The 12,549-nt window shown below is 47.1% G+C and overlaps 1 protein-coding gene across 1 annotated transcript in view; it reads right to left on the bottom strand.

The window, feature by feature from the left end:
* The window catches only part of OGFOD1 (2-oxoglutarate and iron dependent oxygenase domain containing 1), a 574,156-nt gene that overhangs the window by 97,782 nt on the left and 463,825 nt on the right, over window positions 1-12,549 (bottom strand). The window contains exon 11 of the mRNA XM_069640278.1: window positions 10,988-11,116. Within this exon, the coding sequence (XP_069496379.1) occupies window positions 10,988-11,116 (129 nt within the window). The remainder of the gene's footprint in view (window positions 1-10,987; window positions 11,117-12,549) is intronic.

The following is a 12,549-nucleotide window of genomic DNA, read 5'->3' as shown; positions in this document are numbered from 1 at the left end:
TTTTGTTTCCTTAGCAACATCTTCCTCTGCATCCATAATTAAACCGGGACTGTCCTGCTCAGCCTCAGACTCCTCCATGAGGGTTATTCCGAAGATGCTTCAGCTTGCATGGTGTAGGCTGCCCAGTGTTTTGATTGTCAGCCCTCAACCGTCTTCGTTTTGAAAAGCTTACATGCTCGACATCTTGCTCCTTGGTGGTCTCTCGGACGTCAATGGTTACATCCTTCAAGAGAAAGTTCCGGTTACAAGAGGGCCAAAAAAAAAAAATTCAAAGGAGTCTTCTCCATGGATAATGCAGGAGAATAGCAGCAAGATAATGTATATTATGGGGCAAAAGTGTGGACACATTCTCCTAAACTGTGTTAAATATTTTTCCCCCACTCTGCCTAACGTGTAGGTCAAAAACTGAAGAGTTGTAGGCTGTCGCTGATGCAACGGAATACAGGAGAGCTGCAAAGTTGTTGTTGAACGTTGGCAGGTATCGTCGACCGTGCTCAGAGAGGAAGGCGATTAGAAATCAAACAAAGTATATTAATAGTTACATTTAAATGCTGCATCACAAGCAACAAACTCCATAAAACTAGAACTCTGCGAAATGCAGCCAAACCCGATGGCAGGAAAAAAAAACTATTTAAGGGTCTCGTCGTGTGACGGATCATGGGTACAGTACACATCACAGTAGGGATAAAATTGCAAACACGACCTGTCAATGTACTTTTTCGAAAATCTAAACAAAATCATGTAATACTTCGCACCAACCACTAGATGTCGGCCCATGCAAAGCATGCAATTCTAAGCAGATGCACAAGACTTAGAAATATAGTTGCAGTACACAAAGGTTCTCACTTGTTCAACTAAAAACATTACTGAAGAGCTTTCTTAAAGTCAGACATACCATAAAATGGAAAAATAAACATTTAAAGACTAGATGGAGAATACAAAAGTAACTGGATTTGCACACTACTACCCCCCAAAGGTGGCCAATTCAAGCAGCAGTCTAGCCTATCACAAATTGTACAATGAACGTGTAAAAAGCCTGACTAGGACAATTAACATTACCAAAGAGAACAAAAGAAATACACTAACCTTCACTGCCATTCATCTTTATCTACCTCACCTATTCAAGGACTGATTTATATGAATGGATTGGCCATGCTTTTCATCATTGAAGGGTTGTTGGCGGGCCAAGTAGTACCGCTGTAGCTGCTCATGGCAGTTTCACCTGCCTGTGGAACTCTAGGCTATGCCAAAGCACAATACTTTAACCGTGCGTAGCAAATGGCTACAAGTGAACATCAAAATTCATCATAACCACCAGTGCAGTATTAGGATTTATGCTTAGTTGAATTCTGCATGCCCCGCCCAAGGAGTCCTACATAGAGTTAAGCCAGTAGCTAGATAGTTGGGGTCAGAATCATTTCCGTGACAAATGATCTTCACTCACGAACTCTGCAATTTGGCAACAGTTCTCAGTTGGGGCCAACCCGAGTCACTATCAAGGGTGACCACCGATGGCAGCTAATTCAAACAGTTTTACAAACATTTTCCCCTTTTATGTTCTGTATGTTCACCCATAGCCCTTGTATCAAGAAACTGGATCCCATGTGTTTGCTATCAGTATTAATAGATTTACTCCCTGTGAATATATATTTTAGTTACTGATCCTAGTAACAGCCAGCCTAGGAGCAGAAGCAGGTCATGCAAGGCCACTAGTGTGGAGCGCAGCGGAGAAGAGATCTATCCACACTTCAGCTGTAGAGCCACCAAGAGAAGGAGAACTTAACAGAGCAAGCCGGATCCGAATTGCAACACTGCAGAACCATGAGCGCATCCTCGCCTGGACAGTGCGGCAAAGGAGCAGACCTGTGAGGATAAGCAGAGCCTATAAGTGTACTAAGGTAAAGGAATGCAGATAGCAGGAGTAGCCATGCAACCTGTGAGACTAGCATTTCGATACCCTCTACAGGAGGAAAAGAGGGTTACAAGGTAAAGAATAAGCAAATAGGAAATAATCGAGGGGAGGATGGCACAAAGAAATATTGTTGTACGTGCAAATGTCAGTTTATCAAATGTGGTGATGATGCCAGAGAAAGGGGAGATTACTGAAGAGGGGACTAAGGGGGCCACAAGAAAACAGAAATGCCTTGGTGTATAAAATGCAATTGTGATACCAGCAGAGACAGTGGAGGGAATATAAAGAGATTGAAAACCAGCACGGTTGCACATGGAGACTTGCAGACTAGAGAAACTACAAGCAGAGACTGAACGGTTGTCATGAAATTGTACTTCGGACCACGTATAGAGAGACTGAAAATGTTTAAGTTACTTACATGTAACTATTGTTCTCCAGCATGGGTATGACATGGATTCATATGGTCATTAATAATCCTCAGTAAAAGAAAAAAGTTTCACGTTCACTAAAAAAATGTATTTCTCCTTTAAACCAATCACTGTCCTCTGGATCATACTGTCCCCCCATCCAATGACAGTCCTCTCCTTAAGCCCTGCCTCTGGCAGCAACCTTCAGATTTGATAAGCATGTAAAGTTGCCTATGACCAAGAAGAGCCGCAGAGGGGCTGGAGGGAGGGTTCGCATGTGAATCCATGCCAGCCCCATGCTGGAGAACACTAGTTACAGGTCAGTAGCATAAACATTCTCCAGCATGGGGTCTGGCATGGATTCACATGCTCATGAATAACCAATACACAGCAGTACCACATTACACAACCATGGGAGGTGGCAAGGCTCAACAGTAGCAATTAACACTTACCCCTGGAACAGCACTGCCTAACCGATTTTGGACTCCTCCCTGGAATCCCTGTTGACGCAGTAGAACTTTGTGAAGGTATGCGTAGACCTCCACGTTGCAGCCCTAAAGATGTCGAGCAGGGTCCACCAGAAAGGAACGCAGTCGTTGCAGCGATTGCTCTGGTGGAGTGGGCTCTCGGGCAGCCAAGCAGAGGCCAGTTCACAGCCGATAAGAGTGCATGATGCAGCTGGAGAGCCATCTTGAGATGAAAGCCTTGGACAAGGCCTTCCCATGAGTCACAGGTCTAAAGTTCACAAACAATTGAGAAGTCTTCCGAAAACTCTTTGTGCGTGCCACGTAGAACTTCAAGGCATGAGCAACATCCAGCGAATGCAATGTCATCTCAGCCGGCGACGAAGGGTTCGGGAAGAAAACAGGCAACCCCAAAGGCTCGTGGAGGTGGAATTCCGACTGAACCTTCGGCAAGAAAGTGGGGTGCATACACAGTACCACCCTTGATTTGTGGAAAGTCAGATACGGCTGCTTGCAGGATAGGGCCTGGATCGCACCCACAAGTATGGCTGAGGTGATGGCCACAAAGAATGCCATCTTCCACGAGAGAAACCTGAGTGGGACTTGATGCATAGGTTCAAAAGGTGCCCCCATGAGTCTGTCAGGACCATGTTTAATTCCCATGCTGGGGCAGGCACCTTTACCGGAGGGAAAGATCGAAAAAGCCCCTTGAGAAACTCATTGACAAATCTGTGGGACCACAGCGAGGATCTTTCTGGGATCTGGGGTAGCATGAGATGGCTGCCAGGTGTACCTTTATGGATGCGTGAGCCAGCCCTGTTTTTGCCAAGGAAATTAAGTATGGAAGAATCTGTGGGGCCATGACCCCCCCCCCCCCAGAGAGGTAATCTTCTGCGGCCGGCATCACGTAGCAAAGCGCATCCACTAATGGCTGTAGCACTTTAAAGTCGACGACGCCCTGGCTTTGGAGAGGACCTCCCTGGTGTCCGTTGGCAGCTCATAACCTCCAAACTCTAAGGCTGCAGGAGCCAGGCCTTTAGGTTCAGTGATCCTGGGTCGTGATGAAGGATGGCGCCTCTCTGCTTGGTGTGCACATCCGGACGTACCAGCAACTTGAGCGGAGGTGACACTGACAGGCTGTGTAGGTCCAAATACCAAATACCACGCTCAGGGGATGAGTATCATCTTGCACCGACAATGTCTGAGTGTGTTGATCACACGTAGCAGGAGAGGAAACGGGCGGGGGTGGGGGGTGTCGTACAGAAACAGACCTTCTCCCATGCTCTTTGGTTGGTGGAATCTGCTGGCAAACTTCTGGCATTTTGAGTTTGCCACCATGGCAAAAAAAAGTATCGGAGGTCTGCCCCATTTGACGAACAGATGGTCCACCTGATCCTGACGAAGTTCCCACTAGTGGCAGGAGCGAGCGCAGCTCTCTGCTGAGGGAGTCAGTGATGGTGTTCTTGACGCCTGCCAGGTGGAACGGGACGAGGAACATCCCCTGCCCAATGGCTCAATGCCACAAGTCCTGCGCTTCCTTGGAGAGAGCTGGGGATAGTGTGTCCCCTTGCTTCCTGATGTAGAACATGGTGGTGGTGTTGTCGGTGAAGATCCTCACCACCTTGCCTCTCGGAGATGGTAGGAAAGACTTGAGGGCCCAGAACACTGCCCGTGACTTCAGGATGTTGATTTGCAGATCCTTCTCCTCCGGAAGGCACAGGCCTCTGGCGTGTAGACGTCCAGTGTGAGCTCCCCAACCTTCCAGAGAGGCGTCCGTGGAGACAGTCTCCTGGTATGGCAGGGTTTAAAAACCCGATTCATGGGCCATGTGGGAGCGTACCCCCCCACCACTATCGCCCGCCGGAACTCCTTGTTGAGGGGGATCTTGTCCGCAAAATTCCCGGACACTTGCATCCAACGAACATCCAAGAATTCCTGTAGGGGTCGCATCTGCAAACTGCAGAGCGGACTAGGTAGATGCAGGACGACATCATGCCCAGCAAAGACCTGATGCCCCAAACAGTGGCCGTCTTTGCCGACGACAACCACTGTACCTTCCCTTGAATGGCCGCTAGCCTCTTCCGAGATGGGGATGCCAGGCAAGCCACTGTGTTGAGTTTAGCGCAGAGGAACAGCACATTCTGCAATGGTTTTAAGCAGGACTTCAGATAGTTCACGTAGAAACCCAGCTCCGTCAGTAGCCGGACAGTCTCCCTCGTTCGTCGGCCAGTTCTCGGGAGAGGGCTTGTATCAGCCAATTGTCCAGGTACGGGTATACGTGCATGCCCTGTAGATGCAGGTGGGCCGCCACCGGGGCCAGGCATTTTGTGAACACCCTTGGGGCCAACTTTAAGTCGAAAGTTAGGGCCTTAAACCACGAACCGTAGGAACTTCCGATATTTCCTGTGGATGGGGACATGGAAGTACGCATCTAGGTACAACGCCGCCAAGAAATTCCCTTCCTCCAGTTGGCCGAACGTGACCATCCTGAATTTTTCGTTTTTCAAGCACTTGTTTAGAGGGCACAGGTCCAGGAAGGGTCTCTAACACCAGGGTCAGTATCTGTAATAGACTCCGGAGCCGTTGGGGAACGCTATCGCCACTTCTTACAGTAGCGGAGGGATGTGCTGCTCCTGATGGGGAACCGGTGGAATAAGAAAGGGCACCTGCGTTGGAACTCCAAGGTGTGTCCCTGGGCAAGATGATCTTCCACTTGCTGATGAACCTCATCAGCCGGCCTACCAACGGGGTGCACATGTGGGGGCCCAACGTCTTGGCCGATTCAGACTTACTTGGGTGCCGGGGCCCTGCCATTTGGGTGACAGCAACGCTGATCTCTGCTACTGTAGGACTCGGAGCGACCCCTTTAGGCTTTCAGCTTGGAGGATCGGGGAGGTTGCCTGTACGACATGGAGTATACCCTGGATGATCTGCTCGATTGTCCCCTGAAGGTGCAAAAAGACGACGAGCGATGCTGCTGCAGAGTGCCAAGGGAATGTGCCGTCTCTGTGTCCGTCTTTATGGCTTTAAGGGATTTGTCGACTGCCTTACCAAACAAATTTTCCCCATCGAAAGGCATGTGTTCAGCACCTTCACATGAATGTCCTGGTGAAAGTTAGTGGCCTTCAACCATCCCTCCAGACAAACTGTTTGCCATCTGTCGGAAGCCAGCGCCGGCGATGTCCACTTCCACCGTAATGGCATGGTCCGACACCACCTCCCCTTCCTGAAAGAGGGCGAGAGCCACTGTTTTTTTGTTGTCGGGGAGGAATTCCAGGATAGGGCCCAGATTGTACCAAAGCACCCAGTCGTTTCGGGACAAGATAGACAGAGCATTAGCCGGCTTGATCGTGGAAGCCGCTGTGTAGATGACTCTCTTACCCATGGTGTCCATCTTCCTCTCCCTCGTTGTCCAGGAGGACTGATGATGCTGAGGCCTGGTTGGATGAACGTTTTCTTGCTGCGGATGACACTACCAAGTCCGGCGACGGTTGTGACCTCAAGCACTTGGGGACGGAGTCCGGCACCCTGTATTTTTTCTCCAACCTGTCTCGTTTGGTTGGCGCTGTGCATGGGTTCTTCATGAGGGCTAGGCCTTCCTCCCAAATGTCATCCAAAAAGGGTCCAGGCATAATAGTCTTCCTCTTGGACTCTCGTCACGGATACAAGAAGCCCTCTTTCTTGGTTTCGTCAGGGAACAGCTGGAACAGCTCAGAGGCCATGGAGATAGAGTGGAATGATCCCAACTAGTCTGGTGGAGATCCTCTATGAGGGGCGTCCAGGTGCAGTGATTCGTCGTCTGCCGGGACGAAGTCTTCATCTTTGTCGGTTTCCGTGGCCGTCTCCATACCAGTGTCCGTGTGTGTATCCGGGTCTGCTGGTGAAGTCGGGTCCCAATATGGTGGAGGAGGCTGATGCAGTTGCATTGGATGACGCTTTCTCTTCTTACGTGGAGGCTGGTCAGAGGCCTGCGGTACAACAGTTATCGGTGATGGAGGCAACCTTTGCATGTGCAGAGTTGACAGGATGTCCATGGATATGTCCCTCGGCGGTAGAGGGAATGATGGTGTGCTAGGCCCTGCGCCGCCGTCCTCCTCGTGGACTGAATGGACGGACGCTTGGTCATCGTCCGTGGAGGAGATGTCCATTGGTTGAACGTAAACCTTGTAGGGCTGCTTTGCCCCTCCCCCCCTTTTCCCTCCTGAGAGCCGTGTACTGGGACCTGAACTGGTGACTTTCCCCCTCCCCAAGGGATGCCTGCAGCCTCTGCCGTTGCTTCGGCAGCCGTGTCACGCCTGGGTGTAGAGAATGTCGAATAAGCGGTGAACAGTGTTTTCGGCTGCGCCTGATGAGCCTGCTGTGAGGCCGTCTTCTCTTCCTCCGGCCTTTGTTGCTCAGATTTGTCCCATAGCTTGGCCGTCTTCTCTTCCTCCGGCCTTTGTTGGTCAGATTTGTCCCATAGCTTGGCCGGGGTGGAGGACTTCCTCTTTGAGGAAAAACCTGATGGCAGTGCAGACACTTCTGATGTTTGTCCTCCACAAAGACGTTTTAGCCCGCATTGGGTGCAGCGCCTGAAAAGTGTCCTTCCCTCTTTTTTCTCCTCCGTCATGGTCGGAGGGCACGAAGTAGACCCAAGACTGCCTTCCAGAAACTTCGACGAACAAGCACCCAAAGTGAAAGTGAAACTTTTTTCTTTTACAGAGGATTCCCAGCCAGACGACGGGGAATATTCATGAGCATGTGAATCCATGCCCGACCCTATGCTGGAGAACTAAAGGTGCTGCCCATTGGGAATTATAATTAAAGTGAATTACAAAGTGAGAAAAACAAAAAATGGGTTGGCTTGAATGCTGCTTTCAATATAAAACAAAGATTATGAAACGGAACTCGCCCCGTTAGCTCCCCACTCCCTTGTTTCTCCGCTTCCCTCACCACGTTCTTCCCCCTGCGATTGTTAAGTGCTCTGTTGCTTCGAGAAGCTAGGTCCGCTCTCAATAAATACCCTAAAAATAACTATTGCCTACTAGTAATGAAGTTCAAATAATGTGTAAATTGCAAATGTGGAATTTATCAGCAAGATAAACTATAAATAGGTTAACCAAATATAGTGCTCGTTTGAAGTTCATACCCAGCAGGTCATGAAAATAATTCTACAATAAAAATCCTTCAATTTAATAACAATTGTTTGCAAATGGCAGACCCTATAACTGGATCTTGTATAATCTGTTTGCATAAAACGTTTTTTTGGAGGAAAAACATTGCCTGGCAATTCGCAGAAATATTTAACTTCTTTCTTTCAACTACTTTGAGGGCTTGATTTTAAGAGATGCTATTATATTTTCTAACATTCAATACTGTAGATGGCAGTGGTCTTTGGAGAGTGATATGTATTGACATGTATACAAACACACATAGCCTGTTAATTGTTTCTCCAAGCTTTATTTTGCAGTTTCAATATATGAAAACAGGGTGAGAGCTACCGTTAAAAAAAGGAACAGGTGAGGTTAAAACAACAAAGCAAAAAAGGTCACCAGATCCAACGGAAGCGTCATATCACACAACACATTAATCATAGCAGTTCGACATATCGAAAAATCTGCTCTTTTGGGTCATATGTTCATGGGCCCCAAGGAACTGAATAATGGTAAGCCACATTCTGTAAAAGGCTTGATATGAGTCACTGACTATGGCGGTTATTTTCTGGTGTCACTAACGTCCAAACCCCTACCCACCATTGCGCAACAATTGGGCCTCCAGGTAGCTTCCAGGTGGCCAATGTCAGTCTGGCAGCCATCAGTAGCTGCATGATCACTTGCGCTTTCTGACCTCTCAATCTAGCCAACAGCTTCATGAATCATCAGCGTCCCACGGTATAATCACCCTCGGCTCCCAAGCGAAGGCAACCCCGTGAGGTTCTTTATGTCTCCTTCCAATATGTTTGCGAGAGAGGGCACGACCACCACATAAGCACCAATGTTGCCCGCTCGCCACATACCCTCCAGCACAGATCAGAAACATTGTGATTAATTGCATGCAACCTACTTGGTGACATGTACCATCTGTATAATGTTTTATAGCCACATTTCTTGAATCCCGTACAGCAGGACGCCTTATGAGTCCTCTCCCAAGTAAGTGTCCAGGAGTCAACGTGGCATAAGTTCCATCCTGTAGGTTCCCTTGTCCCCAACCCCCCCCCCCCCCCACACTCCACCAAAACTAACTTCCTTATTAGTGATCCAGTGCCAGAGCTGGGCATAATGGAACCTTTTCCTTTCATCTAAGGCACATTTAGCTGTACTTGCCTCAAAGATCAATGGTTCTGTACCTGTAAACATATGGCCCAGGCTAAGCCTCCGGGAGGCCTCCCATGCTGCAAATTCCCAGCCTGTTAATCTTGGGCCGAACTCTGGGTTTTTGGTCACTGGTGTCCGGAGGCCCAGCCCCAATGGGCATCTTAAGCATACGTCCTCCAATATCTTTCCACCTTCTTCCCAACCCCTGGGTGAAAGAAATGGCATGCTACCCAGGGGGATAGATGTAACCTGCTGCTCCAGCTCCACCCACTTTTTCCTGTCATTCCCCCCATCACACCAGTCGAATGCGGAGCTCACCTGGGCTGCTACCAAGGATCTTTTAAGAGAGGGAATCCCCAGACCCAACCTGCCAAGTGGATTGCATTACGACTCTCAGATAACCGTCAACATCTTCCCCTGCAACTAGGAAAATGGATTTTGAGGGAATTTTAACAGGTAAGGCATGGAGCGCATAGAGCAGCCTTGGGATAATAGACATCTTGACTGCCACTATTCTACCTAGCCAAGAGATCTGTTGGTGCTCCCATCGCCCAAGGTCATCCTCATAGTCCTTGATTAGGCCCGGGAAGTTTGCCTGGTAAAACATGTCAGCCCTAGGTGTCAGAACCCCCCCTCCCACCCCCGCCCCCCAAGTACTTTATCTTATCTGGGACCCAATTGAGATGCAGAGAGGGACAGGTGTTGTGCAATAGCTCTTCCGGACCCCCAATTCCCATCCCCTCTGATTTCCCTTAATTGATAGAGAAGCCGGAATAGGTACCGAACTGTTGAATCACTGCTAGAGCTCGAGGGACAGACCGCTCAGGGTCGGTAAGAAATAATATAACATTGTCTGCATAAAGCCTGATCTTATTCTGATAGCCTGCTAAAACATATCTGGTCAATTGTCAGTGCTTTGAATGATACGTCCCACTATAACAGCAGGTGACGGGAGTCAGTTAAGAGTGGAAAACCTTGCAATCCATTAACTTTTATGCTTTGTTTCCTTCATGGCAGCATGTTACTGACATGCATACAAGACGTTGGATAAAACTTCATGAAGTAGAGTACAACCACTCTGCAATGTCTAACCCACAGAGGGGATATCTTGCTATGAAACCTTGTCGAAGCAAGATTCCAGCTGCATATAGTGTGTGCAATCCGTCTCTTGGGAGGATGGTGTGGCCAAACAGTGCTAATGGGGCGCAGGGTGCAAGCTGTCATCTGTAATAAGCAATCACATCTATTACTAAGCAATGGCACTGAAAGGATTGAAAGAAAACTCTGTTTGGATAAGAATCTAACAAGTTTGGTATATTTGCCCTTTTTTCTAGTCCTCTATTATTTTACTAGATCCTTATTATATTTTCTTGCCGCTCTTAAGTACTATAGCAAAATATATAAGGTGATAATTTCAATTGCACATGTTTTGCATATCTATGAGCAACCAATGCACAGTTATATCAAAATAAATCTAGGGCCGAGGCTTGCAATACATTGTCAAATACAGGCTTGTTCCATGCAAATGGAGTATTTTTGTGTATCTGCCCTTTCCCTATACCATGAACTGTAAACCACCACTCTTGAAATCAAATTGTAACAAATAAAGAAACATGCTATACTAACAAAATAAAAAGAAACCCTCACATAAGCTAAATGAAGACCTGGGCTGAACATACTATGAAAACAGTGAAAATACTTTTTTTGAAAAGTGGCTCATCTATCTGCAAAGTTTAATTTCAAATGAGATGTACTGATTGCTCCTTCCAAAAGATGTGCTGTGCTTCCACTGCAAATTGAGTTATTATCAATCCCCATTAATTATTTGTAGGAATAACTTCTCAGGGCAATGCACATTTACACACAAACTCTTAAGACATGGTCTATTCGCCTATAGTTCAGGTCACCTACCATCACAACCACAGTAAAGCAGAAGATCCAGTGCAAACTCGCAGTTGTCAGTGTCTGTATCATGGATTAAAGTATAATGGCCATTTCTCCAGTGCCTGAGCTCACCCCTGCAAACAGGAACACTTGATTCTATAAAATAAAAGAAATGTATTATGAAGCCATTGCCTTTGAAACAACCACCCTAACCCATCAAGCAGTGATTTGTGAGCACGCTCAACTTTAGGCCTCCCACCTGGATTCAAAGTGAATTGAGTTGATATAAAATGTGTTGCAACCAGAAACAACAAAATGGCCAATCCATTACATCATCTTCAGGATTTTCACATTGCAGGTAACATTTATAATGATTTTTGTTAATGCATTTTTAAGTACAACTGTTGAAGGTTGTACAACCACCAACCTTAAGGTGGGGCATACAACCAAAAAGGGAAGGCAAACTTATCCACACTATGTGTCCAGGTACCCATGATCCCTTGCGTGCCATCCTCAGATTATCATGCAATACGTCATGTCGGGAAAAAAGTCACTTGCGTGTCTTTTTGGGGCTTGTGAATCTGCTTAGACTTGCATGCTTTGCAGCTAACTATCTAGCTGCAATTGTAGCTTGTGGCGGGTGAGCTGAAGGAACAGATGCTTTAGTATTGCTTGACCCACTTGTGAGTTTGCCCTTGCTTGGCTATCTACACAATAGTGTTGGTTGAATGTGTGAATTGAATTCCATGTTGCAGCTCTTCAAATTGCATCTATTGAAATGCTTGCACTGAAGGTTATTGTTGCTCCAGTACTCCTTGCCAGTGGGCCTTGAGAGTGAAAGGAAGAGGTTTGTAGGCCGGTGTTTAACAGAGTTGTACACAGCAAACAATCCACCTTGCAAATGTGGCTTTAGTTACTGGGTCATTCTTGCTCCCTGTTGTAAAAGACACAAAGAACTGACTTATTTTAGTGCTTTGGTTTTATTTCGATCACAACTACTCAATGTACACCCAGTGGGTGCAGTGCTTTTTCACCTGTTTTTTGGATTGTGGAAGAAGACTGGCAATTGAATAGATTACTTGACATGAAAATATGAAATGTGTTTGGCTAAGAATCGGAATGTTTTTGTGAATACAGATGAATGGTTCATCTACTAAAAGAGCCTGAAGCTTGCTTAACCTCCTGATAGAGGTTATAGCAATGAGGAAGGCCACCTTGTAGAAGAGCGGAAGAGAAGAATTTTACATCCGCTCACATGGGGGCTCCCATCAGTCTAGAAAGGACTATATGCAGACGCCCAGTCAGGTGGTGTGTGCGCGACTGGTGGATAATTACACGCAACTCCTTCTATAAACGCCTTGGCAACTGCCACCTTCCGTCACACCATTTGTTGCGAGGTGCTGTATGCGGTCAGTGTGGCTAAATGTACTTTAAGCAAGTTGTATACTAAACCAAAATCAAGCAAATAATGCAGGTAAGTAACAATATCTGCAAATGAACAATCAATAGGATTGATGTGTTTCTTTGTGCAACAAATAACAAACCACTTCCAATTAGCATGTAGCAACGTCTTGCGTTTGGATTCCTTG

This window comes from Ambystoma mexicanum, chromosome 1q, assembly GCF_040938575.1.
Source record: "Ambystoma mexicanum isolate Mex_15411 chromosome 1q, UKY_AmexF1_1, whole genome shotgun sequence".
In the NCBI taxonomy this organism is placed as follows: domain Eukaryota; kingdom Metazoa; phylum Chordata; class Amphibia; order Caudata; family Ambystomatidae; genus Ambystoma; species Ambystoma mexicanum.
Note: the sequence above shows the minus strand (reverse complement) of the source record. Positions and strands in the feature narration are given on the sequence as shown.